This window comes from Mytilus trossulus, chromosome 10 (genome assembly GCF_036588685.1).
Source record: "Mytilus trossulus isolate FHL-02 chromosome 10, PNRI_Mtr1.1.1.hap1, whole genome shotgun sequence".
Taxonomy (NCBI): domain Eukaryota; kingdom Metazoa; phylum Mollusca; class Bivalvia; order Mytilida; family Mytilidae; genus Mytilus; species Mytilus trossulus.
In genome coordinates, this window is record NC_086382.1 from 33181092 (window position 1) to 33207860 (window position 26769).

Below are 26769 nucleotides of genomic sequence, written 5' to 3' on the forward strand. Positions count from 1 at the left end.
TTCTCAACAAATAAATATAATACACTAAAATGCAGTCTACTTTAGCGTTTAATAGTTCATTGATAACATTATGGCGTATCATAAACAAACAACTTGTAACGTCTCATTTCATTGGTCGAAAGATTCAAACACAACAACAATGTAGTCAGTGTGCAGGTGAATTGACACAGGTGACCGACAATGGAATGTACTATGTTACTACGAACGTAAAAACAAGGATTTGTTTAGTTTACAAACCTTTGGTCAAAAGAATTATATAAATCTTTTGTTAACTTCAAATAGTGGGGTCGAAATATTATACTGATATTTTGTATTAAGTAATATTCTAAGTTCTTTATGCATGCAGCAACTCAATGGTCGTGTACCGCATAATGAGAAATATAAGGATAAAATAAAATGCATGTGCCGCTTTTATACGGATGTGAATATATGAACCACTTTTAATTTCTTTCATACTGACGATAGGTTATAATCCTAACAATGTCGTAGTCGCTTATAATAAGTATCTCATAATACTGATTCATTACAATAATTAATGATGGGTTGCACTGACATTCCTCTTTTATTATTTTCATGCTATAAAACATACTACACACAGTAGCTAAGCGTACCATGAACAGAGGAAATTGTCCCCCTAAATAGAAACAAAATAGCTTTAATCGTATCATTTGTGAAGGCATGTTGTTGTAATAATTTGAAATGTTACATCGGCGAAGATTATTTCTTTTGCATGTATTGAACAAAATAATAAATTAATACTTGTGAGAAATGTCGTAGCTTAAAACGAACAATTCTCGTTTGAATTGTTTTACATTGTCATTTCGGGGTCTTTTATTACTGACTTTGCGGTATGAGCTTTGCTCATAATTGAAAGCCGTACGGTGATCTATAGTTGTTAATTTCTGTGTCACTTTGGTCTCTTGTGGAGAGTTGTCTCATTGGCAATCATACCACATCTTCTTTTATATATGTATTTATAGTATACAAGGTATTATCCCGCAGTTAAGATTTGTCACTTTTTAAGAACACATCCGTAAAAATAACGGCGCACAGAAGGGCAATCATACATGCACCACATCTTCTTTTTTTTTAAATATTAATGTACTGTTTTCAATTTTAAATGGATGAACATTTATTTTTTCATTTTATATTGTAAGAATAAAGCTGCATACGGCAGCAATCATTTGATTTTCGGGGGGGGGGGGGGGGGGGGGGGGGCTATGGATTTTTTTCTACGCAAACTTTTTTTTTCGCCTGTGGCGAAAAACAATTTATTTTTTAGCATTACATATAGTGGCAGCAAAACGAAACATGTATGATAAACTGATAAACAAAATATCAAGAAATTAAGGATGACCAAATGCATGTACAAGAAGAAACTCATCTGTTTATCAAAACATTTTATGAATAAACATTTTCTTTAAACCCGGAGGTTTCTATTTACATGTACATATTTACAATATACAATTTAACGGTTCTTTTTTCAACCGAGAATAGCAAAATCTCATGAAGTATATCGTTGGAGTTTATAAACTACGTTTAATTCCCCTGTGCCATGGTTTGCAATCTCCGTTTTTTTTTTAACAAAGCATGGTTGGTTACATGTTATGAATTTACTTACAATTTCGGGATTTTTTTCTCTCAAGTAAACGGAATCAGAAAATAAATCACTATCCTATGTCGAATACCTAAAACTTGTATAAGAATATGAAAAGTTTGTAGAAAAGTACGGTTTCATTTTTCAAGTACAACGCTAATTCATCGAGTCCATTGAGTGAAAGAAAAGGCAGGATGAGCAAATTGGGGGGTGGGGGGGGGGGGGGGTGTTAGAGGGGAGTCAATGAAAAAAATATGTGGATTGAGGTTTTTTTAAATTTTTCATTGAACTTTTGATGTCGTCCCTTGATCCAGAGGACAAATTTGAATTAAATATTTCGATGTGAAAACTGTATAGATTTTAAAGTTTAAACTTTACTACCAATTGCAGAAAATTATCAAACCAATGAATTTCACGTGAACATTTATAAAAGCTAGAATTGTGATTGGGATCATGTATGCGAATACGACGATGGAGGCTTTAAACGACCTTGACCAGCTACGTGAATATTAATCAGTCCATTCAACGTTATAGAACGTGTTTTCTATTTTCGCAGGTGTGAGGTCAAAGGTTAGTTCCTTAGAGAGTTAATCTAATAAAGTTTGTATGACTGATTATGTCGCACGACCTTTCGCTAAGGTTGGCCGCAGTTAGGTATAAATTTCTCGTTTTGTTTATATAGATTAGACCGCTGGTTTTCCCGTTTGAATGGTTTTACACTAGTAATTTTGGGGCCCTTTATAGCTTGTTGTTCGGTGTGCCAAGGCTCCGTGTTGAAGGCCGTACTTTAACCTATAATGGTTTAATTTTTGAATTGTTATTTGGATGGAGAGTTGTCTCATTGGCACTCACACCACATCTTCCTATATCTATATACACGTTTTTGTTCCTAAGTAATTTTTATAGATAATGGACAAAGATAACTGAGAAATTTGTATTTATATTAAAGAAAATACTTCAGACCAATTTCCTTATGTTTTGCCAAATTCGGCAACATCTAAATGATGCTGTCATGTAAAATGTGACATTAAATCATTTATAATCATTTCAAGTCTTCTTTTACTCATTTGTGTGAGTTATTATAAACAGTCCGAGCTGAGTTAAAAGACGGTCCGAGTTGACTCATTATTCAGTCCGAAATGTCTACGGGACGAGTTGTCCAACATTCATATTTAGAGCGTAATTGTCTTATATATTTCAAACTTTACTGTTGGTTAAAACACGTACCAAAATACCATACATAGTCTTTGAAACTCTTTTAGAAAGTATCAACAAGCTAACAAATAAAGCAAATAATTGACCCCGAGGAAATGGAAAAACAAAAAAACATCAGTTCATCTTCTGTACGTTGAAAGACATTTTAAACTGATTTAATAATAAATGGGGTTTAATATGAGACATGTGTTTCCTGTGAAAGTGTATCGAATTCATAGAAATACACTGTTTGCGTTAAATAACAATGACATGGCTTACAAATGGCTAAAATCCACTTCATTTCAATCCTGTCACACCGATATATAAATATCTATACAAAATTCATGAATATATACTTGATTCATTTGAAACAAAGTTTAGATGCTCAATGTGGTGTCATGTGTTCTAATGTTTGTCTTCTTTCATTTTTAGCCAGGTGTTGTCAGTTTATTTTCGATTTATGAGTTTGACTGCGCCTCTGGTATCTTTCGTCCCTCTTTTAAAATTAGTTGCAGTACAATTAGATAAGTTTAGATAGTTTATTCTCATAAAACCATGCAAATACAAAGGTTACAGAGAAGTAGAAAAATAATATACCTTAAAAATAAAAATGCACAAAATTCAAAGTTTGGGATGAGATAACATATAAAATAATACATATATACTTAATCTAATATGTAAAAGTTAAAAATGTATAAAGAAATACTTTTTAAAAGTATAAGTATGGTAAATAAATTATGGTTGTTAAGAAGGAGTGAGCTTACTATTAACATGATTAATACATCTTATAAAATTGCAGAAGTTTTTTAGTGTCTTAGTTTTGTTTTTAATTAAACAGTTTGTTGAATTTAATAATGTTATGTCTGGTTAATAGTTCATTTGGAATAAATCAGGAGAAGTTCCACAAGATTGGAGAGATGCCAACATAGTGCCACTATACAAGAAAGGGGATACTCACCTAGCGGCCAACTATCGTCCAGTCTCCCTTACCTCCATCACTTGTAAGCTGTTAGAGCATATAGTTCACAGCAGCATAATGAAACATTTTGATCAACAAAATATACTCTGTGACAACCAACATGGTTTCAGGAAACGCAGATCATGTGAAAGTCAGCTCATCATCACCATCGATCGTATAGCCAAATACCTTTCAAATGGAACCCAGATTGACATCATACTCTTGGATTTTGAAAAGGCATTTGACAAGGTTCCTCATTCAAGACTGCTGTACAAACTCCAATTTTATGGAGTAAGGGGCCGGACAAACTCCTGGATCAGTTCATTCCTATCAAATAGGAAACAACAGGTAGTATTGGAAGGTGCTAGATCTCAACAAGACGATGTTCTGTCAGGTGTGCCACAGGGCACAGTACTAGGTCCTTTATTGTTCCTAACATACATCAATGACATGCCCGGATATACTCAATCAGATGTCCGCCTCTTTGCTGATGACAGTCTACTATACAGGGAAATTAGTAACACCAAAGATACAGAACAACTTCAGAAAGACCTTGAAGCATTAGAAAATTGGGAAAAAACATGGATGATGAGATTCAATCCAACTAAATGCAATATTATCCGCATACCACCAAAGAACAAAGAACCTATACAATACCCATACACTCTACATGGACACATACTCGAACCAGTAGATAGTGCCAAGTACTTGGGAGTTTCAATATCAAACAACCTCTCATGGAACAAACATATCCAGAGTGTTACAGCAAAGGGTAACCGAACACTTGGGTTTGTCAAACGAAACCTTAAAGAATGTACCAGGAAAGTAAAGGCTGCTGGCTATACAACACTCGTGCGACCTGTCATAGAGTATGCTTCTACTATATGGGACCCAACCAACCAAGCAAGCATCAACACACTAGAACTTATACAGAGGAGAGCTGCTAGATTTGTCTATAATGACTACACATCACGCACACCAGGGTGCGTCACTACAATGTTAGAAGATCTTAAATGGGACACATTACTGACAAGACGCCGTGACAACAGGCTATGCATGCTCTATCGTATCCAGAATGAGCTGATAGACATCAACAAGAGTACTTACCTCAAAGGTGGCGACAGTAGAACTCGTGGAGGACACAAGTTTTACCAACAGAGGGTCACCAGTGATGTCTACAGGAACTCCTTCTTTCCAAGAACAATCATGGAATGGAATACATTACCTGCCAGGGTTGCTGAAGCGGGATCAGTTGAAGATTTTCGCTCAGGGCTACAGACAACACATTAATACCAGACTGGACGATTGTACATAATTTTAACCGTAACAACCTGATTTTATTGTAAATACTGTATATAGCCTTAGGGGACTAGATATGTGATGTCACCATGCGTAGTCCCGCAGAGTTTAAACGTTTCATTAAAGGAACCCAACTCTTATATGGAAGAAGAAGAAGAAGAAATCTTATTCTTTCATCTTTCAAAGCAGAGCAAAAACAAATATAGTCATAGTGGTATTCGTCTCGGTACATAATGAACATTTTCTTTCGCTTTACACATGGTACTTTTTCAATTTTTCTGCCACATGCCTAATGCAATGATAGGTATATGTGATTCCTTGTACTCACAAAATACACAAGTAGAATAGGGGTATGAGCATGTAAGCAGTAGCTCACCGTTCATATTTTTTGTTGCGGAAAAAAGAAGAAATAATATCAACAAAAGTTACATGATCAATATCAATATGGCATATTTTTGCTTGATGAACAATTTATATTTCTTAGAAGTTGCTTGTATCTTAATTTCACTAAGTCAGACTATAGCTTAGATTTTAATTTTTTCCAGATAATTGACCTTAAAGCTGAACTTTTTAGAAAGCAGGAAGAATTTAAACAACAGAAATTACAGAGCAGCAGTACAAATTATGTTAAATCAAGACCTATAGAAAAGGTAAAATTATGCCATATCTAGACCTATAGAAAAGGTTAAATTATGTCAAATTTAGACAAACAGAAAAGGTAAAATTATGTCAATTGTCATGATTGTACTCCAAAAGAAAAATTATGTCGAAAGTAGAGCTTGATTGGGCTTTATTATCTTGATTTTGCTTTATTAGCTTTATTTTGCTTCATTAGCTTGATTGGGCTTTTTTAGCTTGATTCAGACAAACTATTATCTCCGATGACAGTTTTGAAAGAAATTTCAATTCAGCTTAAAAACTTGGAACTACATCACATGTACCATGTGTACATGGTTGAAACAGTACAGGTATGAGCATGTGGTCTGAGACCACAATTGTCGTCCCTTGATTTTCATTGTTCACGAATATAGTCCATAGTGTTAACAGTGGGTTACTTGCCAATAATTTTTATACCCCTTCCAAATTTATTTCTCCATGTTTAATGCTCCAAATTGTAAGTAGGGGGTGAAATTACACTGTTAAAAAATTTGGGTCTAGAATTTTACAAGAAAGTAGTGATTTGGTCCAGCTGAAAAAGGTTAAAAATTAGCACTTCGGAAGCTGTCAAAAGATTTCAAGACACCCTAAACACAAAATTGTCCATAATGTGAGTTAGAGGCGATGAAGTTTTCTATAATTTTGATATAACTTGTCCCAAAAGTAGTACAGCACACTGTAAAAATTTCATTAAGAAAGCGCAGGTGGGAAATTTTTTAATTTTCATTTATGTTCTAAAAGAAATGCACTACGAATTAATTGTGTTCTCGGACCTAAGAGGTGAAGTCTGTAAATATAGAATCTGTACTTTGGCAACTTCCCTAAATAATTTGGTGGTGTCAATTTGTCAAATAGCATGAAACTAAAGGATTTAAACTTTTATTTTATAGAATTTCTGCTAAAGTGACCAATTTTGGCATTTTATGGTCAAAATAGGCATTTTAAGGCTTTTTCAATATTCATGCATACATGGCATCCTGACTTTCTATCTGACAGGTTTTCATGTGTCAATACTTGTGTTTCTATGCCTTTATCTAGTTCTTTTACTTGTTTATGAACTCAGAATCTACAGAAAAGAAGATTATCTCAGACAATATGTACAAAATGTGTTGTATAAATGACCCTTGTCTAACGCCCTGTTTGCATGAAGTCAAAAGTGGGGTTCTTGGTACATAAAATTTGAAGTCCACAATAAAGACCTCACTAAATTTGTATCAAAAGCACTTTACAATGTCTATTGTACCTGTTCCATCTCACATAATATCTTTCTTTTCTTCTGTAGGATAGCAAGTGGTTTAAATATAAGCCTGTTGAGACTAAAATTGCATTCAAGTTTTTCATTAAAAAGGCAAAAATCTTTGTATCACACCATACTGTATGTAAGAAAAGTTAATTGCAAGAGCCTTTTTGTGCTCAGATTTGTTGTATCATGTCACATGAGTATAGAAATGATAAAAAAGACACAATTTTTTATTTCTTATAGCCTCAATATGCATTTTTTAATGTAAATATGTGGCACGGCCTAAATTGACCCTTATTTTTTTCCAGTCTTACTTGGCTTAAGACCCTTTTAAAATAATATGATATGTAGTTTGTGACTTTTCTTTCCATTTAAAGTACATTCAATACATATGTAAGGATTATTTATAACCAAAAAGCTTCACAAATTTAAAATTGCTGGAAAATATTACATCTTCATGTAATGCCCCCTTTCATTGAAAAACCTCATTTTTTAGGCCCAGGCTGATATAAATTTGACTTTTGAATTATTATGCTAAGTCTGATAAATCAAATGAGTATTCTATTGCTTATAGTACATAATAAATGATATATTAGGGCATTTAAAAAGTATTTTTTTAATTTTCAAAGCCCAAAATGTTGATAGTTGAAATTATTCAATTTTAACGTCAAAATTTGACACGCAAAGATGAGTATATAATTTAACATAATGTCTATAATATATATTCTATTGTTATGAAACTTTGCAAGCAGTGTTATTATTTATTAAGCTATGGTCATACATGTACCAAGTTTTTTTAGGATTTGTCAACTCTTTCTATCCTATTAGGTCCGAGACCACAATTGTCGTCCCTTGATTTTCGTTGTTCACGAATATAGTCCCTCAGTGTTAACAGTGGGTTACTTGCCAATAATTTTTATACCCCTTCCAAATTTATTTCTCCATGTTTAATGCCTCAAATTGTAAGTAGGGGGGTGAAATTACACTGTAAAAAAATTTGGGTCTAGAATTTTACAAGAAAGTAGTGATTTGGTCCAGCTGAAAAAGGTTAAAAATTAGCACTTCGGAAGCTGTCAAAAGATTTCAAGACACCCTAAACACAAAATTGTCCATAATTTGAGTTAGAGGCGATGAAGTTTTCTATAATTTTGATATAACTTGTCCCAAAAGTAGTACAGCACACTGTAAAAATTTCATTAAGAAAGCGCAGGTGGGATTTTTTTAATTTTCATTTATGTTCTAAAAGAAATGCACTACGAATTAATTGTGTTCTCGGACCATGTTGAGCATGTTGAGTAAAGTTGAATATTTCTGTGTAAAAAGTTACTTTTTATATCTTGTGAGTTTTGGTGATGTATTTTTTTCAAGATGAAACTTATTGCAAATTTGTTTTCAGCAGTAATCATGGTCATGATGATTATAACCACAAAGTTTTAGACTTTACAAATGTTAATTTAAAAACTGAAATTTCATAAAACAAATGTAAATTAAAAATAGTTTCAAGTTAGATAATTTTTATAGCACAATTGAGCATATATCAGTGTAAATACAAAAATGTAGCTTAATTAAATCTCATTTTAATGTTAAATTAGATTCAATTTATATGTACATGTAGAAATCAACAGTATGGAGCAAACAAAATGTAGGAGTTTTACAAAGAGCACAGAAAGATTTAGAGAGTAAAGCAGAGGATGAGAATGAATATGAAAAATCAAGGTTTGTTTATCAGCAATGTTACTTTACACTACACCATGTAAAACAATTCAATCTAGAAAACTTCTTCTTATGTTACTCAGCAACAAATGACAACCACTGAATTACAGGCTTCTGACTTGAGATATACATAAGGTGAGGGTTAAACTAGTTTGAAGGGCTTAGGCACCAACCCTCCATTAACCTGAGACAGTTTTGTTACAGAGCAACATAAGAACAAACTATGAAAATCAGTTGCAAAAAGGCTGAACTCATCTGATAGATACAAATAGGAAAACATTAATAACAGCACAGAGTGGACGGGAACGTGGACGTGTAATTGAATATCCCATAAAACAATTCTTAGATAATGTTGGTACAGGTAAACCATAGATTTCAATCTTCAATGCAGTACAATAAGTCTTTAAGGGTGTATGCAGACTTGTATCAAACCAAGAAATTAATTATTAAAAAAAACACTTTAAAAAATTAAAATTGGTACCAAATGTTTAAACCTAACATTTTAAAATAAGAAATAGTGAAGTTAATAAGAAAGTGTCATTCTATAAAAATCTATTACAGGAAAGCACTAGAGAAAAAGTCCAAATTATATGAGCAGATATCCAAAGGAGGTGGAATCCCAGGTACAGTAAATGCTTCATTTATAAACATTTTTTTGAATATCATTCATACATTTGTCATAGCAGCATAGTATTTCCAACAGGACATAAGCAAAAGTTAACATGCAATAATATATAGTTATATAGTCTTTGTATAAGGTCAATAATATAAGTTATACATGTTATATGGTTTGCTACTGACCCCCTTGGTACCCAAAGAGGGTTAGTAAAATCCATAGGGGTTGAGGCCCAAGGCCAAATCTATTGATTTTTACTTTACCATCTGTGGTCTGTAATTCCCTAAAACTGGAAAAATATGATTTAATTTGCTTTAAAAACTAGAGGCTCTAAAGAGCCTGTGTTACTCACCTTGGTCTATGTGAATATTAAACAAAGAACACAGATTGATTCATGACAAAATTGTGTTTTGGTGATGGTGATGTGTTTGTAGATCTTACTTTACTGAACATTCTTGCTGCTTACAATTATCTCTGTCTATAATAAACTTGGCCAAGTAGTTACGGTGGAAAATGTTAGAAAAATTTAACAAATTTTATGAAAATTGATAAAAATTGACTATAAAGGGCAATAACTCCTTCGGGGTTCAATTGACTATTTCGGTCCTGTAGACTTATTTTTAGCCTTACTTTGATGTACATTATTGCTGTTTATAGTTTATCTCTATCTATAATAGTATTCAAGATATTAACGAAAAAACGGCAAAATTTCCTTAAAATTACCAATTCAGGGGCAGCAACCTAACAATAGGATGTCCAGTTCATCTGAAAATTTCAGGGACGATAGAAATTGACATAACAAACAATTTTACCGGTCAGATTTGCTCTAGAGGCTTTGGTTTTTGAGATATAAGCCCAAAACTGCATTTTACCCCTTTGTTCTATTTTTAGCCATGGCGGCCATCTCAGTTGGTTGGCCGGGTCATCAAACACATTTTTTAAACTAGATACCCCAATGATGATTGTAGCCAAGTTTGGTTTAATTAGGCCCTGTAGTTTCAGAGGAGAAGATTTTTGAACTTCATACTTTATACAGCACCTTTCAAGAAGGCAATATGTTTGAATATAGTTTCCATCCAAACATCTTATTTTGTACTAGCTTAAGCCGTCTGACTTTCATCACATGATAATCAAATTCTTATATAGTAATGGAAAGATTTTATTTTACATGGTAATCAGAGGAAGATGGGAGCAAAGTATTTCTGGTTGATTTCCAAAAGAAAGTTATTGACAACCTACTTGAAGAGCGGAATAAAAAGAGAGAAGAGGAAGCACATAGGGTCTCAGAAGATGAACAGATCTGTGATGCCGACATACCAGTCGCTAAGGATGAAGGAGAGGAATGGTTAGAAAGAAATCAATTATTAAATTTGTATATGCTATAGATTTCCAAATTGTTTGTCTTAAATCTTCTCCAAAGTTAAAATGTTTTTTACATATTCTTTAATGATGAAAATGGTCAAACAATTTGTTTTATCTCTGCTGAAATTTTTGTTTCTTTTTGGAATGCAGTGTGTGATAAAAAAAAAAAAGCTTAATATACATGTATGTACCAAAATTGTGCATTTATTTGCAGATTTTGGAAATATTATTAGCTTTTCACCATATAAAGGTAACTAAATTTAAAACCATATATGTGGATATAAGTTGTGAATAATTTATTATGACATCTTTCCGTTATTGTATTTGAAATAATTGGTATCCTGCTGATACCTCTTCAAAATGCAATAAGTATGAACAGCCAGCATTTAGCTTTAATTCAAATGATTTAAATTTAAGTATGGTTCAATATATTAAAAAAAAATGTTCTTTTAAGATTGGACAGAACCATTATTCAGCTTGTAACTTTTAATGTAAAGCTTTGTCCAGTTAATGTTATGATAAAAACATTATAATTGTATGATTTCAGGGTGGATTATACTGATTCACTAGGAAGATCTAGAAGGTGTATGAAGGAAGACTTGTCTATATTAAAGGAAAGAGATAAAGACCTCCAAGGCAAACAAGACAGGTATTAATGAGAAAAACCCATAGTTTTCTATGAAAGGCCCAACATGGCAAATGGCCTAAAATACAATAGAACAATTTACAAATTAAGTATGAGTTTTGGTGGTGTCACTTTTACAATTTTAGACCCTTAACAAATTGAAAAAATTACGATTTTTCTTTGGCGTCCAATGTTTCCCTCAATCAAATGTTATGATACTTGTTCACAATGCTTGCTACTACAAAATACAGACCAAGTTTCAATTTTGATGGTGTCACTTTTACCATTCTTAATGTTATAAACTGTTACTAATGGAAAAGTTGCTATTTTTTTCTTTTTCCAGTCTCTCACCTAAGTTAGTCTAAACCAAATGTAATGAAACTTATATACACAATGCTTATTACTTCAAAACTCAGATCAAATACAGCTCTTTTTCTGTTCTTGAGTCATGTCCCTTTATTACACTGTTTGCAAGATGGGCCATCGTCTGTGTGCCATTTATTTTTAATTAAAATAGAATGGTGAGTTTAGTTTTATTCTACATGATTAAATTAACAATAAATAGCAAATAGTATTCTTTTGTACAAATTTTGAAGGATTGAGGATAACGAAAAAGATAATGCCATACCAACCCTAATGTCTGATGATATGAGAAGAGAATTACTGAGACAGAAATGGGAGAAGGAAGAGCTAGAAGCAATGAATGGACCTATACATTATTCTAATGTCAGATTTGATGGTAAAATACAAAGTGTAATTGAAAAAAATATAAAGTGTAATTGAAAAAAGAAGTATTGGGCATATAGTTGTGATTTTTTTAATAAGTAGAAAATCTGCGGATAATCTGTGATGTCAATCAAAAAAAACTAGAGAAGATAAAGAAAAGATAGGATATGCCTTATATTTGTCCACAGAATTTTGACTTATTCTATGTTATTGAGGTAAACATTTCAGTCTTTATGATTAAAACATTATGGAGCTCATGATTTGCTTGAAAAACAAATTGAAAATGGTTGACAATGATGTTCATACATCTGTTTTATTTTGTTTCTACATTACATTTACATTGCATTTACATTGCATTTACAGCAGTGTTTGGATCAAGATCGATTTTTTTTTAGTGATGTGAAAGTAATGAAACTTCAAATACTTTAAATGTGATAATATTATAATTTAATATTTCTTTTAGAAAAGAGATCTCATGGAGTGGGTTTCTTTGAGTTTGATAAAACTGAAGCAGGACGTCAGGAACAGTTGGATACTTTAAATCAATTGAGAAAACAGGTTTGATTTTTACTTTGATAAATGATTTTTATTTCTCACCCCCTTTCCTAGTCATTTTATCATCTATTCATCTCTGTGTTGGCCAGGATTATTTATAGATTGAGAATGCACTGTTTTGGAGTGAAACAACTTGGCAGAAATATATAGCCCTTTGACATATAAAGTTTCAGAAACATCATAAAACTTATTCATATTTTTTTTAGAATTCATCAGATCTGAGCTTATCATTTTTAGAACATAAGGGTCCAGTGATGACTTTCAGATCAAGTTTGGATTTCCTTCTAGTTTACTTGACTTTTGGAATAAAAAGGGTCCTCATATCTTATATCTCATCGGGACTTTTTTTCATAATATGAAATTTACCATACCCAACTTGTTTCATTGTCCATTTAAATGTGAAGAAACAGGAAAGAATTAACACAGTAGAAACAAAACTGACAAATTACCTTTTGTGCAGGTGCACTCAACTCCAATCGTAATTGACTAGGATTGTCAATTTTCCTATTGAAGGTCTGTGGTTATTTAAGGGCAGTCCTGCTTTCGCCACCTTTTAAAACTTACCCCAAAGAAGCAGCATAAAAGTGGCATTAAAACATCAACAATCAATTAAAATAATCAAAAAAGTATACAAACACATTTGATTTTGTAATTTTCATCTTAGTGCCTTTTTTGGTCTTTATGGTACATGTATACATTTGTTATTGACTCAATTTTCTTGTAGACACAAGATGAAAGGTCAAAAAAGGAAAAATTAAAAGAAAAAAGGAAAGCTATGCTAGATGCCAGATTGGCAAAGGTTAAACAGAGAAAGCTCATAAGAGAAGGAGGATCCATAGTGCCAGATGTTCTACTAAGTATGTAAACATGAAGTTTTATTCAATTTGATCTTTTACAATATTTTAAACATGGATATAATATAATATTAACATAAAATGAGGTTAAAGGTACACAGGGTACAACTAGAGATTGTAAGTTAAGGTGGCTCGGGCCTATTTGAAGTTTCTATCAGAAGTGCCTTTTTTGTTGTTATTTTATTCTTTACAGAAAGTGAATAAAATTGGTCGAATAAAAATAGGGGGTCACAGACCATTTAAGCTCAAAATTTTACTTTTAAATAAGTATGTAAAAGGGACCATTTTTCAATGAAATGATAGGGAAAATAGAGTTGTTGACATATTTTTATCGAAAAACAAAAAAGCGTTCTATGACACTTACTCAAAAACTGGAATATAAAAAGCTAAAATATAGCTTCAAAGAATGAGCAAATAAAAAACATAGGTCACCGATAAGAAAAAAAATTATTTTGCCTTAAAACCAAAATTTTGGCGGGAAAATGGTGAAAATGGGTGAAATGTCATTTTGACCATTTAACAAATATGGATAACAAAAATATTCTATTTGTTACATAATTACAATGATTTAACATTTCTAATCAATGAAAGTATTAAAAAAAAATATATTGAATTTACGACAAATACTTTTGTTATTCATGTGTGAAATTATGCGCAGTCGATTAGTCCCGAGCCACCTTAAAAGAAATTGTACAATTCCATGAAAGAAAATTACGAAAAGACAATCAACAGTCTACACATAAAACTAAATGAGCAACACAAATCCAACCATAAAAAGTGGAGATCTTAATTTATAGGTAGGCTGGTCCTGCTCCACTATGGATTTTTGGTTGCAATTGGCAATTTTTATAGTGCCATAAAATTTTGTCTCTAACACTGTTTGGTGACCATGTCCTTTTGAGATCTAACCTTTATTTTACAAAGAGTGTATCATTCTCTCTTTTGGAAGCATTTTTTTCTTGAAAAAGGGATTACTGTGGTGACATATTTGTAAAGTCAAGGTCAATTAACATTTTTGCTGAAATAAGTACTACAATTCTAGAATTTTTTCAAATTTTTATCTTAACTCTTCAAATATCTTTTCCAGAGTTTTGGATTTTTCAAATAAATTTATTCTATGAATTTATTTTACAGAGGATGATGAAGATGCTGATATTGGTCCAAAGATAAAAGAAATGGTCCCTGCTCCAAAGTTGGAAGAAATGGTCCCTGTAGGACCCATAAAACCAGAACTACTGACCAGAGATGAAAGTTTAAAGCACAACCAACTTACGAGAGAGTGGGACAAAGGCAAAGAAAGTAAGGAGTATTGAAGGAAAAGTCTATAGTGAATAGCTATGATATATAGTTTATAATAGACTATTTTCATATACAGTAAACATGGTTAACTCTCGTTGTCTTGAACTGGGTTGACTCGAAATCTCAAGTGTGTTGAACTTTTCACGTGGTCCTGAACTCTGTTCTATATAAATGTATGTAATGTGAATCCTGATGAGTCAAAATTGGATGAGTCGAAATTTCAGTTGAGTTGAACTAAATTTAGGATCCCAAGGTTAACAAAAGCATTTAAAATTCATTATTTATCTCGAACTAATACACATATGACAAATCATGTATTTAAGTATTTAAAATGTTTACAAAACAATTAATTGTGATTTACACTAGTCGAACCTGGTCCAGGAATATAACTATGCATGAGAGAGATACTGTGGATTCATTATTCTTCAATTAACACTATAGATTTATGATGGTATAGATTAATCCAAACTTTAGATATTCGATGAAAAACTAACATAAATAGGCATGTATACAGACTTACAGAGGCTGTCAAAACTCCCAAATTGAAAACAAATGAATTTGGACAAATACAATTTTCCTTCACCCACAAAAATTAATGAATTCACACAACATTCTTGAATTTTAAAATGATATCCTATAGTGCTCTGTCAGAAATTATTATAGATAGTCTGTCGTCTTTTCTCCATTTGAGATTAATAATTTGCTACTGTATGAATATCAATAATAAACAATACAGTGTTTTCAATTACATTCTACACTAAAACTTAAATTTATATTTCTTTTTGTAGAATTATTTCAACCAACAAGTGAGGAAAAATACTTTGAAGACAGGAGAAAAGAAAGAAATCAAGACTTTGCGCCTCCCATGTCTTTATATACAGATAATAAGACCAAATCTGGTTTTATAAACAAAAAACAATCTGTACAAAAAACTGAAACTTCTAAATTTGTTATACTAAAGAGGGATCCATTAACACCAAACAAGAAAAAAGGAGACCACCCTGATACATCTTTGGGTATAGATAATTTGTCAAGCATACCTCTACCTCCTGATGTAAAAGCTGTTGGTTCCCAGGACTCAGAGAATAATGTTCCATTATTTGATGTCTCAGTGCCGCCACCAAATAAAGTGACATTACAAAATAATCAACAGAACTATAGTCAGCCGAATTATCAGTATCCTGAATTTCCTTTTCAACCTCCGGCAAATTTAAATGATCAAACTCCTGTTTCGTCTGAACAATCACATGCTTATGTAGGACATGATGTTAGCAATGTAACCAGTCAGCCACGTTATCAGTATCCTGAAATTCCATTTCAACCTCCGGCAAATGTTAATTATCAAACTCCTGTTTCTACTGAACAATCGCTTGCATATGTTGGACAGAATGTAAGCAATGTAACCACAGATTATACACATCAGTTTTCAAATTCTGGAAATCAGCAGGCTTCTGAAATTTTTAGTCAGCATCCTGACAATTTGAACAATTATAGCTCTGATCAAATGTATTTAACAAACTCAGCTGGTTATTCAAATGAACCTGCAAATGTACAGCCAACATCCTTTACGCCTGTGTCACAACCACCCAAACCTAAGCTGAACATTATTGATCCACGCTATATTCAGAATAAGGATGTACTATCACAGAACCCTGGAAATTTGTCAATTCAACAAGATAGTAAATCAAGTTTTCAGAACTCTAATGACACAGAGTCTCAAGCTAGTTTAGAACAGGAATCAAACTCATATTCTCGGAAACCTGTTGCTTATGAATAAATTATTGATCATTATTTGTAATTCTGTAGTTTTGGTTTATATCCTGATGCTGTTGCCACAGAAAGTTATAATTCTGTAACTATAAGAAGGTGTGATAAGGTCTCCTTTTTGTAAACCCTTAATTTGATAATCTAAAGCAACAATTGACATGTAACACATGTAACATAAGCTAAGGTATGAACTACCCAAAAGTGTGTTATTATAAAGATAATGCTCATTATACCCCCCCTTTAAAAAAGGGGAAAGTTGAAAATTTTCATCACATTTTTCTCAGGAACTACAATACAATGATTTCTGAAATTTGGTTTCAGGATTTGTATAAGTCAGCTATACCGTGTGATGTGTTTTCAGATTGATCACTTGACAACTTCCTGTTTACCGAACACTTTTTTTTTTGTATGATTTTACACATGATAGCCAAGTTGAAAATTTTCGTCACATTTTTCTCAGGAACTACAATACAAGGATTTCTGAAATTTGGTTTCAGGACTTATATAAGTCAGCTATACTGTGTGAAGATTCAGATTCATTACTCGACAACTTCCAGTTTACCGAACATTTGCATATTTTTACACTATTTATATTATCCACTTGCGGCGGGGGTATCATCAGTGAGCAGTAGCTCGCAGTTTCACTTGTTAGTCATGTATGTGATATTTTGCTTCAAAGTTTTTAGTAAACAGCAGTTGAAAATGCTTCACACTAGTGTGTTGCAAAACATTTTCAGAAGCTCTGATTTGTAGTTCCTTGAAAAAAAAGCCAGGAAATGTTGAGAATTGATACTCATGTGTTCAAGGATTATAAAAAGTAAGAGCAGTACACACTGTTTAAATATGTCACTAGCTTAACAGATCAGTTAAATGTCTTTCAGATAAATGTTGTACTACAAATGCCATGTTATCAATCATCATTTTAATGAGGTCAAGTTCAGTTGAAATATGCCAGCACACGGACTGGACCTTATTTTGGTTAGTTTTTCAAAACTTTCATTTTTTTCTGTCAATATTTTACCATAAGGCGTGGGGGAAATCTGGATTCAGAACATTTTTTTTCATATGCTTGGGCAGATTGTTTTTTTTCATTAAATTGGGGATCAGATTAATTTATTTTTTTTAGAAAAAAAACTATAACCCTTCTTGAAGTTAAGTGGATGTTTCTTTGTAGTATACCATTGTTTAATACTCATAAAAAATGCATTTAAAAGATAAAACAAATTCAGCTTATGAACCAAAACAGAGGGGAAACACAACAATAAGAGGAAAACAATGGAACAACAGAAACACTGAACTACAACATAAACAAACAGCAACATAAATAGAAATGAGCTATTTGATAACAACTGCCATATTCCTGACTTGTTACAGAAATACACCTGCATGTATATTGTAGGAGTTAACCAAAGATTTCTAGCATGCTGACTCATTGATCTCGTCTGGCTGGTAATTTTTGCCCTTTCTTTAATTCTTTAACAGAATTTGATGACACTTGTAAAAGTGAGAGGTTTAGCGCTATAAAACCAGGTTCAATCCACCATTTTCTACATTTGAAAATGCCTGTGCCAAATCAGGAATATGACTGTTGTTGTCCATACGTTAGACGTGTTTTGTCATTTGATTTTGCCATCTGATTAGGGACTTTCCAATTGAATTTTCCTCGGAGTTCAGTATTTTTGTGATTTTACTTTTTATTATTTATATTTTTCAATAAGAAATTAGTAACAATCATCAATAAAGGTACAATTGTTGTCAAGATTAATGGATGACAATGGACACCAAGAAATAAGAAAAGCTCAATTGAACCTTCAAGATCTCTGGTTTCACATACAAAAGACTGAACTTCGCCATTTCTGCCTATATTTTCTGCAGACAAAAGTTGACATACTAGTAGAATTTCAAGGGTAAAACTCTTCTTTTAATTTTATTGCATCGGGTGCAAACAATTAAATTTCCTATTATTCCTTAGATTCTGAAATTGCTATTGGCTAGTGTTGAGTATATTAAAATCTGCTTTCAAATTTTCTTTACTTGTATTGTATCCTATCTTATGGAAAATACAACAAGAAGTCCTAACACATGACACAAATTCCAAAACCTCACCGAACTACATCCCTAAGTGTCTTTTTGTTGTTGGGATTCAGCCACATCCACTCTGTGCTTTTGTTAGATGTATTTCTATTTGTATCCATCTGATAAGTTAAACCTTTTTCAAATGATTTTCATAGTTCCTTTTAATGTTGTACTAGCTGTTAATACACCAGTGACCACTGTTTACGGTTAGAGTGTTAACATGTTTAACCCAACCACATTCTGTATGTATTTGCCTCATATCAGGAGCCTGTTATTCAGTGGTTGTCATTTGTTACCATAATATTACATATTTTTTTAGCACAATTTTTGTTGTACATAATTCTTAGTTTTATCATTTGAATTGTTTTACATTTGTCAGTAGACAGTACACTGCCTTTGATAGCTGACTATGTGGTATGGGCTTTGCTTATTGTTGACCTATAATTTCTGTGTCACTTGATCACTTGTGAAGTGTTGTCTCATTAGCAATCATATCACATCTTCTTTTTTATAACTATGTTTTAACAACAAGAATTTCAATTTGTGAACACAATTTAATAATTTTCTATAATATGATAAATACAGCAAGTTGACAGGCTGGTATTAATGGCTTTCTTTTTGACAATGACAGAAAGATCTGCATAAAATTATCTATGAATCAAACAACCATGCAAAATGTGTTAATTGGTTTTAAAAATCTACCATTTATATAACTTTACCACACTTGTTTGTTCAAAATAAATTGCTAATTCGTTAGTACTAAATGATCAAATAAGTACAAAGCATGTAAAATATCACAGAACAAAACAAATAAACAAATAATAATTTTCTTTGATAAATTAACATGTACAAATATTTGTATTTTGTAGGAAGAGCTCATAAATATTGCAGAAATGAAAATAAAAAAAAATCTCAAGCAGATTACTTTTTTAGGCTCTAATTTGTTCAAATTACACAGAGAGTATGAAAGTCAAAATGTTTCCTCAAAATTAATGAAAAGAATGTTTTCGGAAATAATCTGACATCGCATTGGAATGTTCTGCTTTGTCAGCTGGTACACCAACATCCCATGATAATATAATAAATGCTCCTCCTCCATAAATAAAATCCTTGTTTACATTATATACATAGATGTTTAGCAGTCAAATTGTTCAATGTTGTCACAAGGTGATTAGATCGTCAGTCCAAATACTGATACTATACAGTACATTGTCTTGTTTTCCCATCTTACTGTACAGCTTCCTAAAAAACAAAGATGGAATTATGTTATATAATTATGTCAAGAGACTAGATTTCATACACATACAAATAATTGATATTAATTTCACATACATCTTATATCAATTTTAAAATTCAGTTGACTCTGTTCAACTGTGGATTCATTTATTTTTCGTGGGTACCAGTTTTTGTGGATTGAGCAAAATTCGCATTTTTATGGATATTTGATTTCAAGGTTTTGCCACAAAAATGTGCAATTTATTGAACATTTGAGTTCTTGGTTCCTCTGTAACCCTGTAATCTGTGGAAAACTGATATTCAACAAAAAAAGAAAAATTCACCGTACACAATAATAATTGAAATGGATTAATGTACATTCTATATCAATTTTAAATATCCGAAAAAATGATTTTAAATTCTGTAGATTCTGTTCTAAATCATTATTAATTATGCAGTAAATTTTCATGTCAGATGTTTTAGGAAATAGCATGTCACCAACATGTACATTTTGTTATGTTTGGAAATAAACCAGATCAAGATATATTAAGAATTTCACAAGCTTTTAGTGCTATTTAATTGTAGTCACAATTTCTTCAATAATATTCAACTTTGTCATAAAAACAAAGCCAAAAAAAACAAGAAAATAATTTAAGAAAAGCTTTATTATAGCTATTAAACTATTTATATAATCTCACAAAACATAAACTTGCTTTAGTGTAAATGTGTGCATGTAATTTCCTAATCCCCCAAAAATAAGAATAAAGGAATTTTTACCAAATATATAATTTGGGCCCTGATTGGTTGTCATCACTTGTGAAATATTTTTTTTATTGACTAAACACACCATACTTTAATTTAATAACATATATGGTAAATTTACACTATGTTTTAGTCAAATAATGACTATAATAACTTTATTCCTTTGTTTAGGTATCTATCATGGGAAAGATCATATTTTATAAACGCATCTCTTTATCATGTTTATCTTGAACATGCATAGTAGAGAAATATCCAATCCCACTTAATCATGCATTTATACATGTAGGTAGAATTAAACATAAAACAAATACAAGATTTTCAGACTTCAGAGAATAATACACAATGATATAAACATAAATGAATGTAAAAAATTAAACCATACCACTAAAAGTAATTAACATGCTAACTCAGATTCATGATGGCAGTCAATAAAATAATAATATTTTTATCTTTTTTAAACAGATTACAGATTATTGTCTTATGTTTAGCTATTAGTATATAACCATGCACCGAAATACAGGAATTTTCAGACTCATATTGTTAACTGCAACCACCATTACTTTTATAATTGTAATGCTTAGTTCTTTTTTTTTCTTTTTCTCACTAATCATTGCTAATTGTAAAGAAAATTCATAAAAGACATAACTCTTCTATGTTAAATTATAAATTCAATCAGCCACATTTTTTTTTGCAATCTTGAATCTGGTTCCTTTAATTTATGAAAACTAACCATCTGTCGAGTTATCCCAGAAGCAGGAACTTGCAGTATGTAAACCAGCACCATTCTTCTGCATAATTACACAGGTTACTGTAAGCAAAATAACAAGCTACATGTATAAGGAATAGGGAGAAGAAAAATACCCAATACATATGTATAGCCATCCATACATTGTACCATTGTGTTTGGTTATGCCTGAACTGGCAAACTTTGTACTGGACATAGGAATTGTGTCAAAGTTTCTTTCTCTCCAAAAGACTGAAAATCAGACTAGACATGCTAGTACACAAATCAATTTTCTGAAGCCTTTTTTTTCAATCTTAAAAAATTGACAATGGATTTTTTTAATATATATTTACAAAGACTAAAGGCTCTAATAACAACTGCTAGTTGAACTGGTACAATGTATGTTAATATGTATACAAATGCATTTCATTCTATATATATACATGATATATAAAAATATCAAAGGTTTATATTCCATAGTATCCCAATAACAAAATAAATCTGAACAAATGTTGAGGTATACACATCTGTAATAACTGACCATCAGCCTGGTTGTCCCACAAACAGGAAGAAGCCACATGAAGTCCACTTCCTGTCTTTTGCATGAGGACACATGTTACTAAATGAAAATCAACATATAACTATATGACTCTAAAATTGAGCTATTAAACAGATATTTTTACTTGACTAACTTAAATTTTAATTAAAACATAATATCTTATATGCAAGTTAGGAAACTTTATTTCACAATTTTCAAAATTAATATTGGTTGAAACTTTCAGCATTTTCAGTGTATAAATCCTTTCCTAGTACAACATGTTCAAATATTAACACTATGAGTGACCACACTTGTTTAACACCAGAAACACCTCAAGACAGCTTATGCAATTTCACACATGATTTAAAAAAGCTTATATAACTTTGCTGAAATTTAAACTATATCTCAGCCAAAGTGTATGTATAATCACAAACATGACATACATGTATATATATAGATTCTTACATTGATACCAGTGGATTATCGGATTTATCCAATCAAGATAGTTAAATTATCAATTTTAAAGTCCGAGCCGCCTCGGCGAGGACTTTAAAATTTATAATTTAACTATCGAGATTGAATAAATCCGATAATCCACGAGTAACTATGTAAGAATCTGTTTCTCTAATGATTAAAAGACCTTTTCTTTTTTTGTTAACCGAAAAATTCCCCTTTGAGTGCCTTTCACATTGCACGAAGTTGTCAATTTCATTAACACCTGTTATCATATTTTGATTCATCCAGTCAGCTAAAAAGGTCATGACCCTTAAAATCATCCAATGATCTTTTGAGATCACCAGCAACCACACGTTGATTAAATTTTTTTATACAACGGGTTCGAAAAGGAATAATTTTCCATAGAATTAGAGAAATATATATTTATATATGAAACCTGGTTTTACCATTTGTATGTTTTATTTTTATCAAATGAATAAGATTATAAGATTGGAAAATACATGTTCATGTATTTTTGCAAAAGGATATTTATTTGTCAACTTGATCATTACAATACACTGTACAATGTACATGTGTATTTTGGAAAGTCTAGCCTTTTTCTTTTACAATTTATTTGCCTTGATGACATTAAAAAGATATTGTCAACTAGTTTTTTTAATCCTTACTCAAGTTACTGTCATGATGATATCCATTATCCTGTCACATACTTACCAATATATTTAAATGGTTTGCCCAATTTGGTCAGTTGATTCAAGCACTGTTCTACAACATTTGATGTCCATTGGTTCACTTTATTATGTTGATAAGAGTTTCCTCCAATGGCACCTTCTATGGACTAAAATGAAAATTTCATTATTATTTAATCTTTTAATATGGAGCATGAAATTTAATAAATACATGTACCAGATTTGATACTTGTGAGGCGTAAATTAATATATTATTTGTTTCCCCAATCCCGACCTTGCCAAGCCATCTGTGGGTAGGTAGGTAGGGAAATAATTTTATTTTTCCAAAAAGCTTGAACAATATCGTACAATCCAGCAAGCCAGGAAATTGGAAATGAATAAAATAATATTTGACTTAGTTTTGACAATAAAATTTTATGAGTAGCACTGTTTTTGCAGGGTCGGTCGGGATTGGGGAAACAAACAATATTTTATTTTAGGCCTGATTATATATATTCTCCAATTTGTCCAAAGCTTAAACATATACATCATGGACATTGTATTTAATAGAAAAATACCTTGTAGAAAGAAACAATGTAACATGTTTTAGGTAGCTAAGTTATGCTTTAGAACACACAAGGTCCAAGTAAGGACTGCATCATGGAAAATTCATTATAAACTGAGTCAACTTTGACAGTACCTATATTAATTTGAATATTTGATAATCTTTTCTTAAAATTTTGTTTTAACCTATTGATTTTAAATTGGATCTTTCTTAAAGTTAAACCTTCATTATTTAGCTGGAACACTGAACACATAAGGAGAGAATGAGATGTTAGACATCACTTGAAGGGTTTCTTAACATGTACATGATGTAGAATGTATGATATTTAGAGTTAAAGATTTTGTTTACCCTACATGCATACACACAATCTGCTGATCATTAAGAAGTTTGAAAACAGTCATTTTCTTAATAAATGTTCACTAAAGACAAACTGAAACACATACCTCCTTTATTATGGTTGTCACTTCATCTACAACAAAGGCAGTCTGAAAAAAAATCAATAGATATCATAAATACAGGATAAACTTGATAACAGAAAGTTTGTACAAGAGTGCATGTGAATGTACATAGCTTATGTTACAGGGATTCACTTTACCTCATAAGCATGATTATTAAGCTAGGCATTTGCCTGTAATAAGTAACATTTTGTAACATGACTTTTTGTTCATATATTAGTTAACGATGTGTTGATAGACAATGGTCATAATGATATACATATGTAAAGGCAAGTTAGTTTGTTGAATCTGGAGACTTTAATACATGTAGTAGGAAGTTAAAAGCTATAGTTGCGTAACATGTTGAATCAAATAATATAATATAAATGCGAAATATATGATCAATTGCACTGGTATTGTACGCATACAAAAATGCTAACATACAATTCAACTTCTCAAGCATGAGACGATTCCTCTTATCGAATAATGTGTAATTTCACATACATTTTCAATTTCTAAATGTTTATATTACAAATATAAAAAAAAGTCAATAGATCTCAAACAACATAATATATTCTTTAATAAGGAATTTAAATTGATCTTCACACTGCCACTACTGGCAAAGTTCACAAGTGTACATGTACAATGATGTATCATTTAATTATGATTTATATGACATACTATAGCAGCTGTTACCTTGGAAAGGACAGAACATTTTGCTTGTTTCGGTAAATACTTAATAATGTTTAATTTACCCACTTTAACATATGATTAATATGATCATAATATCACTTCTAATTTGATACAACAACATAATAAATCTGATCCATGCATCGACCAAAGTTCCTTGTATAGTATCTGTTTACGTGCGTAATGAGTCATTGCTAATCGATTACTTTGAACTATCTTAATTGTAAATGATTTCGTTGTTTAATTAAGTGGTAACTTACATCCTCTCCGGTTTGAAATTCATCCATTCTTGTCGTCTGTGTTGCAGTGGAATATTTATTTGACCAACTTGTCTGGGCAGTATCGTTGACAACAAACCAACGCAAAATCTCGCGAGAAGTACCGACCAAACTACGCCTAATAACCAACGATATAATACTATTAATAGATCATCAGCACGGCTTTAAATAAAAGTCCATTATATAATCAATCAGTGTACAAGAAAATATTATAAATTAACATTGACTTTATCAAAAATTCTAAAACGATTTCTGTAAATATTGCTATTTACATAAGATTTTTATGACCCCGCTCACTTATTGACTAAAAAACCCAAAACGATTTTATTCTGACAGTGTTCCGCCGCAATAATTTTTATAAAATAATCATCATAGTAATGAGAGTGATATATGTCATATACATTTGTATAGCGAAATACTCCTTCCATTTAACAGCTTTAATTGGTTCTAAAAAACTTAATCTTTCTTTTAAAACGATCTGCCTAAAGATGTGATTTTTTATAACAGACATGGTCGCCCGTGACAACCAGTACACACACTAGAACATTACGGTATCAGTGGTAAAACCAATAGCTAGATGGATTGCCAGCTTCCTATCCCATCGAACGCAAGCAGTGGTAGTGGATGGAGAGTGCTCATCACATATTGATGTAGAATCTGGAGTTCCCCAAGGCTCTGTCCTTGGTCCTGCATTAATTATTCCTGTTCTACATCAACGACATGCCAGATGGGATCAAATCCACTGTCCGCCTATTTGCTGATGATACAATCGCATATCTTACCATCTCATCTGACAAAGATTCAAATGACCTCAAGTTCAAAGCGACCTCGACAAACTGGGAACATGGGAAGCCAAATGGAAAATGTCCTTCCATCCGAACAAATGCAACGTTCTCACCATCAGCCGCAAAAACAACACCATTCTAACATCTTACACATTGCATGGCCACAAACTGGAACCTGTCAAAAGTGCTAAATACCTTGGTTGCACCTTTACATCCGAACTCAAGTGGAATGATCATATCAATAATATATGCAACAAAGCCAACAGGTCAATATTAGGCTTCCTTAAGCAGCAACCATTTGATTTTCTGGTGTGTTTTTTTTAAGTTTGTTTCCAGGTTTTGGTGAAAAAAAAAAATTTGTTTTGGACCTTGAGAAAAAAAAATTGTTTGTTTCACCCTCAGCTGCCACTATATGTAATGCTAAAATTGAAAGAAAAAAAATGTTTTCGGTTTGTCGCTAAAAAAATAGATTGTTCTTTGCCCCAGAAAATCAAATGGTTGCTGCCTTAAGAGAAATCTAAATATAGGAGCAACTTCAGTAAAAGAAAATGCATACAAAAGCCTTTCAAGACGAATAATAGAGTATGCAAGTCCAGTATGGGACCCATACTTTAAAACCGAATAGATCGTTTAGAAATGGTCCAGAGAAGAGCAGCAAGATACAAACACCATAATCACTCAAGTGTCAGCAAAATGATTGAGCACCTTGAATGGCCATCTCTGGAAAAAGGCGAAAAGACGCTAGGCTAACTATGCTCTATAAAATAGAACACGACAAAGTGGCTGTAACTAAGGAAGGTCGTCTTATGCAACCAACACGACTGTCGGGGAAAATGCACGACAAAAGTTTCCAAATTCCTGCAAGCAGAAGTGATTACGGGAAATACTAATTTTTCCCAAGAACAATCAGGAATTGGAACGCTCTCCCTCCTGGGGTAGCATCAGCACCGTCGTCGAGGCCTTTAAAGCCTCACTGACAAAGCTGAACTAATTTATCGAATTGGGGAGGGTTGAAGGTGGGGGTCTGCATGCGCACCTAAGTCATGACATAATAATCAGCTCGTTGATTGTGGTCATTATGGCTATTGGTACTTTACGGAACGGAACGGAACGGAACAG

General features: G+C 32.0%; 2 protein-coding genes across 3 annotated transcripts; one reads left to right on the forward strand and one right to left on the reverse strand.

The window, feature by feature from the left end:
- The first annotated feature begins 2842 nt into the window (after positions 1–2842).
- On the forward strand, positions 2843–16487 carry LOC134687245 (coiled-coil domain-containing protein 174-like). Its single transcript, XM_063547382.1, has 11 exons — positions 2843–2940; positions 5594–5698; positions 8561–8661; positions 9220–9281; positions 10454–10619; positions 11184–11285; positions 11858–12000; positions 12451–12545; positions 13267–13399; positions 14531–14695; positions 15484–16487. The coding sequence occupies exons 1-11, from the start codon at positions 2908–2910 to the stop codon at positions 16470–16472; spliced, it is 2094 nt and encodes a 697-aa protein (XP_063403452.1). The 5' UTR covers positions 2843–2907; the 3' UTR covers positions 16473–16487.
- Positions 16488–19078: 2591 nt separating this feature from the next.
- On the reverse strand, positions 19079–24995 carry LOC134687246 (dynein light chain Tctex-type 1). 2 transcript variants are annotated; one of them, XM_063547385.1, is made up of 5 exons: positions 24848–24993; positions 23907–23948; positions 22945–23068; positions 21246–21323; positions 19079–19780 (listed from the first exon to the last, which is right to left on the reverse strand). In XM_063547385.1, the coding sequence occupies exons 1-5, from the start codon at positions 24872–24874 to the stop codon at positions 19710–19712; spliced, it is 342 nt and encodes a 113-aa protein (XP_063403455.1). In that variant the 5' UTR covers positions 24875–24993; the 3' UTR covers positions 19079–19709. The 2 variants fall into 2 exon arrangements, with proteins under 2 accessions (XP_063403455.1, XP_063403453.1); XM_063547383.1 differs by lacking the exons at positions 19079–19780; positions 21246–21323 and adding an exon at positions 21692–21858 and having other exon boundaries at positions 24848–24995.
- Between the last annotated feature and the right edge of the window lie 1774 nt (positions 24996–26769).

Bases quoted from the DNA above. Each gene is read 5' to 3' on its own strand.
- LOC134687245 (XM_063547382.1), top strand. From the start codon at position 2,908: ATGGAAAAACAAAAAAACATCAGTTCATCTTCT. The intron at 9,282-10,453 runs GTACAGTAAATG...CATGGTAATCAG, and splicing joins CAAAGGAGGTGGAATCCCAG to AGGAAGATGGGAGCAAAGTA. The intron at 12,001-12,450 runs GTAAAATACAAA...TATTTCTTTTAG, and splicing joins TTCTAATGTCAGATTTGATG to AAAAGAGATCTCATGGAGTG.
- LOC134687246 (XM_063547383.1), bottom strand. From the start codon at position 24,874: ATGGATGAATTTCAAACCGGAGAGGAT. The intron at 23,069-23,906 runs GTATGTGTTTCA...TTTTCATTTTAG, and splicing joins TGACAACCATAATAAAGGAG to TCCATAGAAGGTGCCATTGG. The intron at 21,859-22,944 runs GTAAGTATGTGA...ATTTTCATTTAG, and splicing joins CAAACCATTTAAATATATTG to TAACATGTGTCCTCATGCAA.